The following is a 14,931-nucleotide window of genomic DNA, read 5'->3' on the forward strand; positions in this document are numbered from 1 at the left end:
ATAAACACCATTTGCCATCCACCACATTGGTGTCTGTGAGCCGATGGACCGAGTGGCCTGGGGTTGGTCGCCGTGCCGTTCTGAACCAGGTCGCCACTGCCCCCTGAAGGCAACAGGAGGGGAGCTGTCAATGCCTTATTTCCCGAGAAAGAAAGAACCCCGCAGTGCTCATTATCCCCATCTCCTTCCTCAAACAGTCTCAGGCCACAAAGAGGAACACTGATCTTGGGCTGCCTCCCAGTATTAGATATCATTACGGCACTGTTTTCATTATGACTCGTTTGTGTAACACTGAACTGTTTAACAAGGAGTTTGGCTGCGGAACTGAATTACCAGAACCTCATGATTAAAGACGAGGAGAGCCAGCGCTAATCTAACACGTACACACAGAGTTCCTGATAGATGCCTGTGCTAGGTCTGGCTGGGATGGAGTTAACTTCCCCCACAGCATCCCATACAGCAGTCACTTGCAGCTCAAACAGCCCCGATATTGCACCAGCGTTTTGTCTATCACTCAGCTGTGCCCCACAGCACCGAGACTCCCTCCAAACCCAAAGCCAGAAGGCTAGGGATGGGCCAGAGGGGCGGGGAGGGGATATCACCAAAACTGACCAAAGGGATATCCCATACTGCGTGGTGTCACGCTCAGCAATAAAAGCTGAGGAAGGGGAACGAGGCTCATTATCAAAATGTCTGTCTTCCCCAACAACCCCTATGTGTACTGAGCCCCTGCTTTGGTTTGCTCTTAATGTTGTTCTGTGATCCTGTTCGATGTGACCTGTGCCATGTTCTATCTTTTGCTATGTACCACATCGGAGAGCTTGTTGAAGGCTGTTTGTTTCCTTCAGTTCACTGTGCTGTAAAGTACTGGCCCTTAGCCTTGTCCAGTGTTGATGCCCAGCATTGCTACCATCTCCATATTTTGGGAACCATCTCCTGGAGAGAATGAACAGCTACACTCTTTTTTCCCTCCTTTAGGAATCAAGTGGTGAAGGATATGAGGAATGGTACCTCCTCCTTTCTCTCTGGGCTAATTACAGCAGCTTTTCAGCACTTTGAACATCCTTAGGTAACCAACATAGTCCCATTGCTAGGCCTCCGGAATGTTTTGTTGTTGTTTTTTTTTTTTTTGTTTTTCTTCTTCCCCTAAGGATAAGAATAAGATTACCACCAGGATTCTGCCCCAAGGCAGCATGGTGGTGAGTGGAAAGGTGTCAGGGAGGGTATGGTCAGGTACCTGTTACAGTGGTCTCCTTGGATGGCTTTGAACTTCATCCCTGAACAAGTGTGGAACCCTGAAAACCTGACAATGTTGGAAAGATGTATGGCCTGACCCTGGCAATGCCACAGAGTTACACCATGCTGCGCTGTGCTGGAACCTGGCTTGCACCTATCAAATGCTGGTTAACACAATTCAGCACCCTCAAAGGGAAGAGGTCTCTGACAAGCATAACACAGTAGCTAAACCAGAGGGCTGACCGTATAGGTATCAGCAGGCCGGAGATGGGCAAGGGGTGGGGAGGGGACATCACTATGGCAGATGACCTAAGCTGACCAAAGGGATATCTCATGCCGTGTGGTGTCACATTCAGCAATAAAAGCTGGGGAAGGGGATGAAGGCTCATTATCAAAATGGCTGTCTTGCCAACAACCCCTACATGTACTGAGCCCCTGCTTCACAAGATGCAGCTGGACATTGCTCACTGAAGGGAAGTAGAGAATAATTGTTCTCTCTTCACATCTGCAGAGCCTTTGCTTCATTTTACTTTCTTTTCCCTAAATTAAATTTAATTTCCCTAATTAAATTATCCTTACCTCAAACTGTGAGCCTTTTTCTTTTTGATCATATTCCCCCACACACACCTTTGAGGAGGGAGAGTGAGAGCGCAGAACCAAGGATGCAGATAAAAGTCCAGTGCGAGCAGTCCACATGGCAGATGGTTTAAGGAACACTGCAGGCTGGCAGCGAAGAACTGGAGCGATGGAGTGGAACCAACACTGGATTTTATGACTAGCCAGCTTCAGCAATATGAAGAAAAGCTCTCTCTCCCTCAATGGGTCTGTTTCTCAGCTGGGGAGAAACTGTCACAACAAGTCCAACAGCTTGAAGAACACATCTTCCTCCTTACTCATACAGACCAATACCTCAGTTATTAAGAGTAAGCATTTTTCTACTCAAGGGAGAGAGGACCATGGATGCACAGCACACAGTACCCTGTGGTTTTATCTACGTGACCACGGAGAGGACACAAGGAATTGGGATGGCAAACCTATGTCAACCCTAGCTGCTCAGGTACATGACATGCAGGGAAAACTAGCAGCCTGAAGTTGTTCTCCTAGGAAAACTACTGCTCCAGTTTCTGTTGGGCAGTCCCCCAGAGGCATTAGAAGGGCTTATTCCTGACCCTAACAAAGGGACTTCTTCTTTGCTTTTGGAAGAACTGAGTGATGGATACTGTGATCAGGACTAGACGGCCTTGCCTCTGACCAGGCAGAGGAAAGGAACAATTGGATTTACGGGACTGCGTGGATCCGATGGCCTGGCACATCAGACCCACAGAAGTCTCTAGTGGACACTGGTGCACCCTAACGTCAATACGCTATGAAAGGGCAGAACCCATCTGTGTTTCTGGAGCAACAGGGGGATCCCAACAGCTCACTGTATTGAAGGCCTAAGTGAGCCTAATTGGGAACAAGTGGCAAAACTACCAATTAGGACTGGCCTTCTTTAACAGAGGCAACCATAATTCCACTGGAAGCAATCAATCACTTCAAACCTGGTGGAAGAGGGACAACTGGTTACATACTTCCTACCACTGCTTTCCAGGACCTGCCAGCAGCAGTCTCAAGCTTCCTAAGAAGTCTCTGAAGACCACCAGGTAACTTACAAAGCATGCTGGCACTACTGACTGCAGGAACCTGTCTGGAACAGGACAAGCACATCCTACATACATACATAGAGCATTTTTGTTCTAAGCCATATCATTCATGCCTGTCAAAGTCTGACAGTACTGTAATTTATGGCATCTAATGTTTCCATTTTCATAATCAATATTCCTGCACTATCTAAGAGACTATTGTGGTAGAGGAGGTAATACCAGGAAATCAAGTTTCAGAAGAACTCCAGTCTTCTAAAACTACCTAGTATGTTTGTTTCTTATGTTTTCAAGTACTTGCCTTCCCTAACATCTTCTCCCTACAGCATGCTTCTAGTTAACATCACACTATCAAGGCAGAAGGAAAGAATTACTACAACAGCAGTTTGTAAGAAAATAGAAATTTCCTACACCTGCCCACAATCATGATAACACACAAAACCCGGTATTATCCAAATTCAGTTTGGTTTTAAGTAGAAACATTGGCAGCAGCTTTCTGAGTAAGCACTTGGTAATTTCATCCCAAAAGCTGTAATTCTCACTTGCTTTCCCAACCACAAGCCTGCTCACTTCAAGAAGCTGATGACCAACGCTTCACCCAATCCTGGGGCCAAGATTTCAAAAACCTCTTTGACACTGGATCTGTCAACTGGGTGGTCAACTTGGCACACATATGTAGGAAAACTAGTTTACAGAAGCAGGAAACTTGATATTTCTGGGGGAGGAAAAAGGGCAAATAACCATACCCAAGAGCAAAACAGTGGGGAAAAAAATATTTTTTAAAAAAAATCAAGCCTCCTTAGGGTGGCTTTCCTAAAGTCTTCATAATAAAGCAAAGTGGTATTGAATGTTATGCCCAACAAATTGAATGCCTTTGCTAATGCCTAGATATTTTAGTTCACTTGGCAGATCTGCCTTTAGCCTTCCTATTATTATTGACACAGACTTCTCAGATAACGCTTTTACCTATTCAACTAAAAATAAAAATGAAGGGTCTCTGCCACTTACACCCCCTAGGAAGCCTCCTCTGACTGCAGAGGTAGGCCCCTCTTTAAGCACACCACATCCATACAAAGAAGGAAAAGGTTTCCTTCACCAGCGTATCACTTCACTGTAAGATTGCCCAAAAGGGAAAAAAATCAGCCTCTTGGTGGCCTGTCAGCACTGGCAGAAGAGCAGATGTGTGAACCATCAATCCCCTTGACAGCACACCAGCCTGTTGTGCTACAGCTAACTTGTGAGCATGAAGAAAAGTATTGCTCCTTGAAAGCCCTGAGTACAGCACCCTACAACCTCAGATAAACAGCAGCTACTATGAAGCTGCTACTAGGTATGGATTTTTTTTTCATAGCTGCTACTGTGAATGGAATTTTAACCTACCATTCACAAGTTAGCTGCAGAAAACATGCCATCTCTTTCCATTGCTAACCAGCATCACCATTCTAATTTCTCTTCCAGGCCTTTGCACAACTACAAATTCCTGTGGAACTGGCAGGCCTGCACGAGTGTACAAAACTGGAGTCCAGGGAATATGATACTGGACTAAACAGTTAAGAGACTTTCTAGCCTTTTCTCTGACCCATAACATGACTGTGGTTAGACACTTCTGCTCTGTTTCTTCTGCCTTTTCTCCCACCCTGGGTCTCTCTCCCAGCCATCACATCTGCTTAGCACCCACACAGCCACTCTCGCTGGATTTAAAAATAGTTAAGAAACACAGTTTATAAAACCAAGAGCAGTTGCAATGTTTATCTGTTGAGAAATCACTACCTCCATCTCATGACAGTTACAAGGTCTCAAGTAGGAGTACATGAGTTCTTTCTTTCTAGAAAGGTCTTATTTAGAAAATTCCTGAGCAAAAGCACAAGAGGGCAGTATCTTTTTCTGCTTTCCCCTACCACCAGCCAATAGCTACCTTACAAACACACTGCCATGGGATTTTGATCAGAGTTCACTGCCCTTCTATATTGTCACAACAGTTCTCTAGTAAAGATTATATACCTTAATACTCTTCCACTCAATCATAGCACTGCAGCATAGACCTTACATTTGAAGAGATGCATAAAGGCTTCAGGCAGTCACTGAAATCCAGACTCCACCCCCAAGCCCTTGTGTGTTTTGTAAGCTTTAGAAAATACCCTAAACCTCAGGCTTAAGAGACAGTGACAACCAAGTACAAGGTCAGTGTTACATTTTTAATTGCTGCGTTTCTCACAGCATTTTGCTGCAGAATCATTTGTGATTCATTTTAAAGTTTCTGGCCGAGAAACTAGGAAGAGGAACATGCCTATGCTTCCCTTTTGCCTGATTCAAAATACCTCAAGACAAAAGTTTGAACCCGTAGTTTTCTTCACCTCAGGCATGTACATATAGGAATACAGAATAATTCAGGTCAGAGAGCTCACAACTCAAGTTTTGAAAACACCCCCACCCAATAACAACAAAACAAGACACCAACAGCCTCATGTTTGCAGGTTTTGTTAATAAAGCAAAATTAAGTGTTATTTACAGGCATTGTTCTTGCTCAGACAGGAAATAAAGCCTTTAAATCCCTGAATGCTGCAGTATACAACCTGTTAGCCCTCTGCTTTCTGCCACACCAGGCAGCTGCAGAGGACCATCCATGCCGGACAAACAGCATACTCCACCACTATTCCCCTCCTCCAGGGCGCTGCTGATGGAGGGGGCTCTCAGATCCCAGCCACGCTTTGAACCTAAGACTCTGGAAGAGCTGTCAACCACAGGAGAGTTTTCCCTCTGAGGCAATGACTTATCACCCCGTAACAGATGGGGAACACAAGTACAAAGAGTTCCCAAAAATTACACGCAAAATCCACAGAAGCATGGAAACTAAACCCGTATCTCTGAAGCTCTGTGTTAATTTTTGGTGCAGCCTCATTCTTTACAGGGTTACAGACCTCGAGTAGGTTCTAGAGAATGGCTCACTCCTCCCCCTCTTTAGGTAGGGTCAGAAACATCCAGTAAAAACAAAGATAATGATAAAACCTCAGGTTGCTTGAGGACTCAGAGTCCCAAGCAAACATCAGGTAGATGACAGCCCGTAGTGACACTGGAAAAACATTTCTGGCTGTAAAATATTGCTGGCTGAAAACGATGCTCCTGGCAGGGTGGCACAGAGCACACCACAGCTCCCAGAGAAGGGACACATGCTTGCTCTGGGTGCCATACCTACCTTCCAGTATCACTGACAGAGCCAAACCAGGAGGTCTCAGTGCAGAACACGGTAAGCCACCAGTCAGGATTCCAAGCAACACCAAAGCTTTCAATAGCTTCATATTGGACCCACCTAGTATTGTTAATTTTTAAATAAATGCAAACCCACAAAATTTAAGAAACAGCAAAGAATGTACTTTGGGTCTCACTTTTTTTTTTTTCTTCAAGTATTAGGATCAACTGCTTTTTCAATGACTTCTAGGAGCAGCCAGGAGCAAGGAAACACAGAACAGGTAGTAAATCCATCCTTCTGCAATTTGTTTTTTTAAATCTTGTCATAGGAACAACGTGTAGAATTATACATATGTATACACATACATCTCAACAAATGAACTGGCCTGACAGTTGTGAAATATTTTACTTCTATTCAACAACAGTTATTCTGATCCTGGAACATTTTAAAGACACCTTCATTCACAAGCACCTCTCCATCTATTACATTTTTCATCGAAAGCAAAAAAAAAAAAAAAAAAAAAAGCTGCCTATGAGCAATTCCCATATGAATATCTAACTAGTTAGACCAAAGAACGCAGCACAATGTAATCTGTACTTATAGGATCAAAAGATAAAGAGGATGAAATTAGTTCCCCTTTATTCATGTAAAACATGCCCTGTTAACAATTAACATGGTACTTTGACTACAGAGTTTAGTTACCCTTGTTATGAAAACACAGGTCATATATTCAGATCTTCATTATTTACACAGAATTAAGCTTCCCACTAAAACCAAGCAAAAAAGAATTTAAGCATTTCTATGAAGTGTATAGGGCTTTGTATTACGATTATTTAGAAAGCCACATGGGTTTACATAGAGCTTTTATCTCAACGACATGCCACAATGAGCTTGCTGCTTTGTTAAGACATGGAAGTTGCTAAGTGTTTGCTGTTGCCAGGCAAGGTTGTTAACCAATGAATAGTGAGTGGGAAAGTACTGCTGTAGAGCTAGTGGTATAAGAAGGGAGCCTGTCCTCAATAAGGAGCTGAAGTTATGTCCTCAATGATAGAAGTTGAAGTTATTGCCATCAATAAAGTAAGTTCAAGTCATTGATGTTAAAAGAACCCTGGTGTCCATGTTGTCATTATGCCACATCCCAACACTTTTCCTCTTTTCACCATACTTGGTAGTTAGATATACAGAGACCGGAGCTAAAACTACCTGTATTATTTCCAAATATGGATAATTGGCAGTAATGCACCCTCCACATCCATCTTATCAAGAGAAGCACCACCCAAGCATACAAAAGCTTAGCACTTTCATCTTTCTACAGAAGACCTGACTCCATAGCCACAACAGAGTGATAAAGCTTCAGCAATGCTTAACGCAAGCCTCCTGAAACTGAGAATCCAGCCGTGGAGGAGGCCTGGCAGTTATCGATATAGGGCCTCTCTCCTCCCTGTGGTAGCTCTTGAAAAGCTAGGTCATGATTGAGCTGTAAAGATTTTCATCATCCAAAAATTGACATCAAAGCCAGGGGCAGTCTCAGTAAGGCTGAGTGAGCATGTTATGGTTAAAGGGGAAAGACAGAGTCCAATGATGCAATTTCCCACGAAGGATACCAGACGGTACAATAGATTGGGTGGCCTCAAACATAGTTCTGGAACACCTGGAAAGTTACAGTTCTCCTACCCTTGTTTAACTTCATGTTTGAAAAGGAAAATAGAAAGGAAAAGGAAAAAGATCCATCCTGAACTGTAATGGCAAACTGTACTTTAATCCCAAAACCAGACCTCCCATCCATTTTAAAGGTCAAAACAGAACCCAGACTTCAAAATAGATTTGCAACTAGTAGTCCCTTTCAAGATTAATGCAGTACACTGCTAGAACAACAAAACTGAGGAGTTATTAACTAGAACTACATCCATACAGATTGGGATTTTAAAACTACTCCAGCATGCCTTGTTTTAAGAACTAAACTGCCTATTTAATTGGGGGTAACAGAGATCTAAAGGATATTTTGGTTTTAGCTGTTGATTTCTTTTGTTGTTGTTTCAATCTGCCCTCCTTACTGCAACATCTCCAGGCTGACTCTTATAAATTGAACATTTATATTCTTGAGCAGGACACGGAAATCCCTAAACCATCTCCATTAAAACAAAAATAAACTAATAACCTAGCTGGTCAAAAACATGTAAAAGCTGTAATAGAAAGACCACACTACATTATTGATCTGAGATGATGTCTGCCAAGCTCCTGCCAGACACTAGCTTTCATAGCCAAGTTACAAATCCCTTGAAAACACCGGTATGTAATGGAAAGCCTGACAGGCTATTAGCTCCAACAGTGTGAGCAGGGTTCTAATAAACCAGCAAAAGAGAAATTTTAATGAATAACTAAATAATAATTTTCTTTTTTTTTTTTTTTTTTTTAAAAAAAAAAAAAAACTCTGGGGGGCTGCAGCCCTGGGATTGTACCCCAGACTGCCACTCTCCACAGCACAGTAGTCAGTAGGAAACAGGTGCAATCAGCTTCCTGAGAGTCCAGAAGCTGTCTTATATGGCTGCCATGAGGTGATATTTTAAAAAGTAGATGAGAAGGAAGCAGACATTACAGGCTTGATCCTAAGTTAATATTCTTAAATATCCTGTCCTTCAATGAAAGTAAGCTTCCCTGCACCTGCCTTTCCCCACTTTGTCCTCACTGATGCATTACAGCAAGAGATGCTACCTTAAAGACCAGTGCTACACCCTGGTTTATAAGATTACTCACTCCAGCCCTGAAGCAAGCACACAGAGCTATCCTCCACCAGATTTTCGCATGCCTGATGTACTGGAAGTATAAACAGAACTCCTTGCACAGATGCTGGTTGCTGAGGTCTGTTGCAGATGAGCACTGCAGGCTCCTCTTACGTGGCTGGCCCTGCTCCTCGCTGCAATACAGAGCAAGGGGATCCCTCACAGGATCTAGGGAGTACATCCTCATTGGTCCTGCACACAGGGCTGCTGGACAAACAGACACCCCTTCCCACCCCAGCACCAACACGATGGGGTCTCAGAAGGGGTTCCAGCATTGTCTACAGCTTCTCCACCAGCATCCATGTCCAAGCAGTACTACAGGTCAGGTCACATGTACACAGACACGCCTGACTTCAGAATTTTCTCCTAGCTAGATTTCCCACATGAGAAAAAAAAAAAAAGGCAGCTTTAAACTTATCTTCCCCTTCTGCCTTAAAAAAATTGTATATGTTGTCTCATTGAAATATGCTTGCTGTTTGCTCAAATTTCTCCAGTGGATCTGAGGTTCAATACCCTGGGTAAGCTGGTTACATCACTGACTTCAAAACATACTTACTTAACTCAGATCCAAATAATCTGTTTTATCTTGCATTGGATTCATACTTCCTAGAACATTTCCTAGAAGGAAAAACATTCTTCCTGGCTGGAACACTGCGATATTTTTATTCATTAGGAAGCTACTTCATGCACTTCTTTATTTTTTTTTTATTTTACTATTTTTAAGTTACTTACAGTAACATACGTTTGCAGAATTTGAATATTCATCCTTATTGAACATTTCCCATTCTTAGCTGCAAAAGGTTTTGTCAACAGGACAAAAGCACTTGTACAAATATTAAGGTACAATTAATAAAAGAATATTTTAAACTGAAAAAACCTTCTAAATGTGTTGAATAAAAGGAAAGTTTAGCAATACATAGGTATAATAAATTAACCCATTACAGTGGAACTTATCTATAAGTTAGTGAATTTGACTGTTTGCAAGCTTTCAGAAGAACAGAAGCAATTTTCATACCTTCTTGTTATTCACACATCAAAAGAAAAAGCTTCTCAGCTTTTGTAGTCTCTCAGCTCTGAGGGGACAAGTCACCCAACTAGCCCCAGTTACAAATATGAATGAAGAATGTATTTTCTTTCTGCATCCAAGTTACTCCTGTCAAACTAGTTCTGTAGTGCAGCAAATCCTCAGAAGATATTTCCACCTACTCAGCAGTTACACTTTCTTCAGTTGCAAAAACAAATGCATCCTTTTTGAATATTATAATTTAATTAAAATAGTTACCACACTATGGTGAAGTTAAGGCCTGAATTTAGTACTTCCAAGTCTGAATTATTTGTAATTCTTTTTAATTATTGTTTTAACCCAGTTGGCTTTCCAAACACTTATTTTGCTATGCTTCATCCTTCTGCCTACATTTTCCCACTGAGGTCTTCACATTCCTGTCATATTTTCACAAGGCTCATGTGCATGAGCACTTAACATATGCCCCCGTCCTTTCCTTCTCTCTGGAAGGCCAGCAACCTATGTATTTCCAGGATTTACTCATTAAGATCATTTGGCACATGAATCATCCCACTGCCTTTACTCACATGACAAGCTCTGAGGAGCAATGCTGCACAAACAAGTCCATGCAATCCTCAGGCTTTAAGGATAAAGGTTCCTCTTTCTGCTGTCCCTCTGCCAACAACACATCCCTCTGCCCTCCCCTTATCAACAGTGGGTCAGAGACACAAAGCATCTCCTCTACTGACAGGAAGCCAAAGGGAAGCACTTCATTACAGATAGGACTATCAGGCTTTCTGTGGGGTCTGGCCTCTTGACTTGCACCTGTAAACACTAGAATTGCAGATCCCCAGTGCCTACAGACAGCAGTTTTTGACAGCTCACCTATTCCTGAACCAGCTGCCTCCCAGGAGCCTCACTACAGCTCCATTAACAATCAGCCACAGTTCAAGACATTATTCAGACCTACCTACTGCTTTTTTCCTCCTTTTTAATTATAAATTCCAGTATGTAGCAAGTCACACCTCCATCCAAGCACATTATGCCATGCTGAAGACAGGGCAATTCATCCCTGGAGGGCAGAAGGACACAAAGAAATTAAGCATCTTAGAACACTACACAGCCATTTCAGGCATAAACAAACCCCTCCCAGTTCAGGGCTTTGGCCAAAATACCCTCAGAGCTTTATGTTCAACAAAGTTGAGGAGAGCAAATATAGCACGGGAAGGGATTCCAGACAGAAAATCAGCAGCTGGGAAGTCCACAGTTAACATTATTTATGTTCTTATCAAGCAGGTCCTAAAAGGAAAGGTGCAGTACTCACAGACAGCCAATGAACCTGTCAGCATCTACAACTTTATGATAAAAGACAAAGCAAGCCCATAACTCCCCCTGAACGAGAACAACTTTAAATGCTGTACCAAACTGCATTTCAGAGCCAGCTTTGACTGCAATGCTGGCGTAATGCTCCACACAACTGGATGAAACTGATGCACAGCCCAGACCTCTCTCAGTGGCATCATCCTTCCCTCTAAGCAGTTTGGTACAGAGTCATGTATGAGTCATTATTCTGAAGCATGATGTCAGGGGATTTGCTGTATTTTCTACACTGCACAAACAGCAAAACACAGAAAATCCCATATGAGGGGATTTACACAGCTTTGGACAACATTTTTCTAACCACTCACATGATATTCTTGAGAAAAAGCAATTCTCACCAAAACCCACCATCAGCAAAAATAAGTTTTCTCCCTAAAGTGGGGAAATGGATCACTTAAAGGAAACACATAAAAAGGAAGAGGCTTCACATATTTGACCCCTGAGTCCCTGTTTACTGTAAAGGGGTTAACAACACTCAGGAAAATCCAGATTTTTTTTTTTTAAGGGATCAAGGCCTTTGCCAGCTGATTTCAAGAGCAAGTAGAACTCCCAACAGATTTGGCCTAACGTGATTCTGGACACAGCTGAAAAGGATTTGGCCCCTATAAGAAGACAAACCACCCACATAAAATCAGCCACAGCTGTGCTGGTCCTGCAGCCCAGCATGTGACCTGGCCCAGGTAAGCATACAGCCATCAGGGCTGTTTTGGACAATAGCATGCAGAAGAAAGCTTCTGCGTCAGCTGTGTGAACCCACAGGGGACCACAACCAGTTGCAAGAGCACTGAGCTCAAGGGAAAGCTTGTGCCTTTATGCCTGCAGTGTTACCAAGGCCAAATGTAGCCAGCTTATGGCTACTTTGGCTCCCTTTCATGCTTTGCACTTGCTATTGCGGTCCAGACGTGTGAATTTCAGCCATGTGGTTTCACCTGATGGCCTTTCCATTTGCAGTGTCTGCTGAGCCCAACTCCAAAAGCTCAGTATTTTTACCTAAGAGAAGTACTTAAACCATTGTCCTAGTAACAAACCACAGAGTAAGGAAAAAGGACAAATTCACAGGGAGTGACAACGTTATGTACCAATGTGCAACACACTATGAAATGGAACTCTTGGAAAACCCTTTGATATACAAGTGTGGCAATTCATAGCACTAAGAGCTTTACCTGCTAGGCCTTACCAAAACTTTCCAATACATCCCTCCCAAACCATAACGAATAGTTGGTACAAATTAAAAAAGAAAAAAACTGGTCAGATGTTGCGACAACGTAAGTGTTCACATGACAATCTGAGCCTGCATTTCTGATCCCAAGAGAGGTCCCACTCCGTATCAACAGCGCTTCTCTGCCTGCAGGACACCACAATGGTGGGAAATGCACAACAGCTACAGCCCGTCAAGCAGCTGTGGTGCCTGCAGGTGGAAGTTCAGCTCCATTCCCTGGATGTAAAAACTGAACGCCCAAGACGCTCCTGTGGTGATGTATAACCTATGCTCACACAGCACGGGCACAGGAGAGATCCTGCACAGCTGAGATAAGGCTCTCAGCACGCCAAGCTGAGCAGTTCTCCAGGGTTTTTCCTTACAAGTCTCCCGCTGGCAGGACAGAAGTGCAGTACTGTCCCACAGCTTGCACGGCCATCCCGAAGCAACACAGTAGGGCTTCTCAGGATAAGTAGCTGTGGATACATGTTCAAACACAAGCGGTGAGGAAGCACTTCTGTGTTCTTACCAGCTGATTCCAGTAAAAGAAACCAGTGGCAGAATTTCTATTCCAGTGAGCTTTTATTCTTATTCAAATTTGGTATGGCCAAACATGAGCTGACAACATCTTTTCAACAAATGTGATCTCACAGTCATTTTCACCCCCTTTTGCTTACAGGGTCTTTGCCACAACACTTTATTTGGCCCTATAACATTTTTATACCCCAATATAATCTGGGGATGCAATTCTTCTAGGAAAAGTGTAAAGAAACAAGAAAGACTCATCATTTCACTCTATTTGCACAAGCTTTCACAACATGCAAGAAAAAAATAAAGAGGGGAGAGCCCATTCCTCCCTATGGGGCCCCAGGAGAACCAGCAGGATTTCCCATGCCAACCCACATTACAGAGACCGAAGAAAGACTTGGAAACAGACATTTGGGAAAAGCAAGCTGACGAAGGCTGAGTAATTAACAGAGGCCACATGGAAAAAAATAACAGCTTGGTTTCACAGACGCGCTACTGAGAGCCCTGCCTCTTCAAACACTCTCGGGCATCCAACCCTCACAGCACAGGATACACAAGAGTCCCGAATAAGGCAGAAAGCTGTCCTCACGTCAGTGTCTCTTGTCTCCCAGAGTTACAATCTCCACCGTTGCATGTAATAGCGAGCCATTTCCAAGCATTACCTGGCCTGTGAGAGTTTCCCTTAGCGAAGGACCTGGGTTAAGGCAGCTGTTGTACGTACCATGCGCCGAAGGCCAACCAAACCTCTGCTTCGAGCTCCCATTTCATAACTCTGTTTTCACCCTCAGCTAAACGGGGGCGTGTTAGGCTACAACACGGGCTGAGCCGTACGCAACCGGGCTGGAAGCCTCCACACCCCGACCACAGCGAGCAGCCACCCACTCACCCGGGGGACTCCCGGGTGGGGAAGAAATTCACAAGGAACCAGGCTAGCAGAACAACAAAACACTCGTATTGAAAAAAAATATACTTTTCGCTGAAAAAAAAAAAAAAAAAAAAAAAAAAGTATTTATATATATATAGTTGTTACGCGATGCCTGCTGGCCGCAAGGGCAGCGCACACAATGGAGCCGCCCAGGGCTGCACCCGCCGGCACCCCCGGAGCCCTCAGGCCGGGCTTGCGCTTCCACCGCCGCCGGGCCGTGCTGGGCCGAGCCGTGCCGTGCCACCACTCACCGAGGCCGCTGATCTCCTGGCGGAGCCCGGCGCGGCTGCGCTCCTCCGCTATCGCCCGCAGCATGTGCTGCAGGGAGCGGCCCGGCTCGCCGCCCGCCCGCTCGTCCTGCGGCCCGCTGCCGGCAGAAGCCATGGTGCCGCCGGCCACGCTCTCATGTCAGCCTCAGCCGCCGCCGGGCGGAGCCGAGGCCGCCCCGTGGCGGCGCTGAGGGAGCGGAGAGCCCAGCCCAGCCCGGCTCGGCTCGGCTCGGCTCGGCTCGGCTCGGCTCGGCCCGGCCCGGCCCGGCCCACCGCAGCTCCCGGGCTCCCCCTGCGGAGCCACTCGGCCCCGCAGCCCCAGCGCTAGCCCCAGCCCTTCCGCCTCCGGCCGCCCGACCCTACGGGGGCTGCGGCCCTCGAGAAGAAGCGCCCGGGGGGTGGGTTCCGGGGCGCTTTGGTCACCAGCCTGCCCCACAGGCAGCTTAGCACCCGCACGTCCTGCTCCCTAGCTGTAGCCAGGCCCTCCTCAGTTTGTGGCTGCAGCTGGAGAGCAACACAGTCGCCTTTCTTTTGCAAACCAGTCACTGAACGGTATTGTTTTATTCCCTCCTCACTTCCTAAAAACATAACGAGGCTTGTGCAACATTCCGTCCCCTCCCCCCTTTACAAAGTCCCATTTGAAACTTAGTCCTGAAGGTGATAATTCGGAGGAGAAAAGAGGTCAGAGAACTTAAGCTAGACATCACCTTAGAGCTTGGCTTTCTGCTAGAGCTTAATAAGGAAAAAAAAAAAAAAAAAAAAAAAAAAAAGCTTCCAAATGATGA

The 14,931-nt window shown here is 44.7% G+C and overlaps 1 protein-coding gene across 3 annotated transcripts in view; it reads right to left on the minus strand.

The window, feature by feature from the left end:
• The window catches only part of KIAA0930 (KIAA0930 ortholog), an 80,617-nt gene extending 66,211 nt beyond the window's left edge, over positions 1-14,406 (minus strand). For 2 of the 3 annotated variants that reach the window (XM_068657760.1, XM_068657750.1), the window contains exon 1: positions 14,129-14,406. In XM_068657760.1, coding sequence (XP_068513861.1) covers positions 14,129-14,261 — 133 coding nt within the window. In that variant the 5' untranslated portion in view covers positions 14,262-14,406. The remainder of the gene's footprint in view (positions 1-14,128) is intronic. The other variant, XM_068657768.1, reaches the window with a different exon arrangement.
• Positions 14,407-14,931: the final 525 nt, after the last annotated feature.

Source organism: Anas acuta, chromosome 1, assembly GCF_963932015.1.
Source record: "Anas acuta chromosome 1, bAnaAcu1.1, whole genome shotgun sequence".
Classification (NCBI taxonomy): Eukaryota; Metazoa; Chordata; class Aves; order Anseriformes; family Anatidae; genus Anas; species Anas acuta.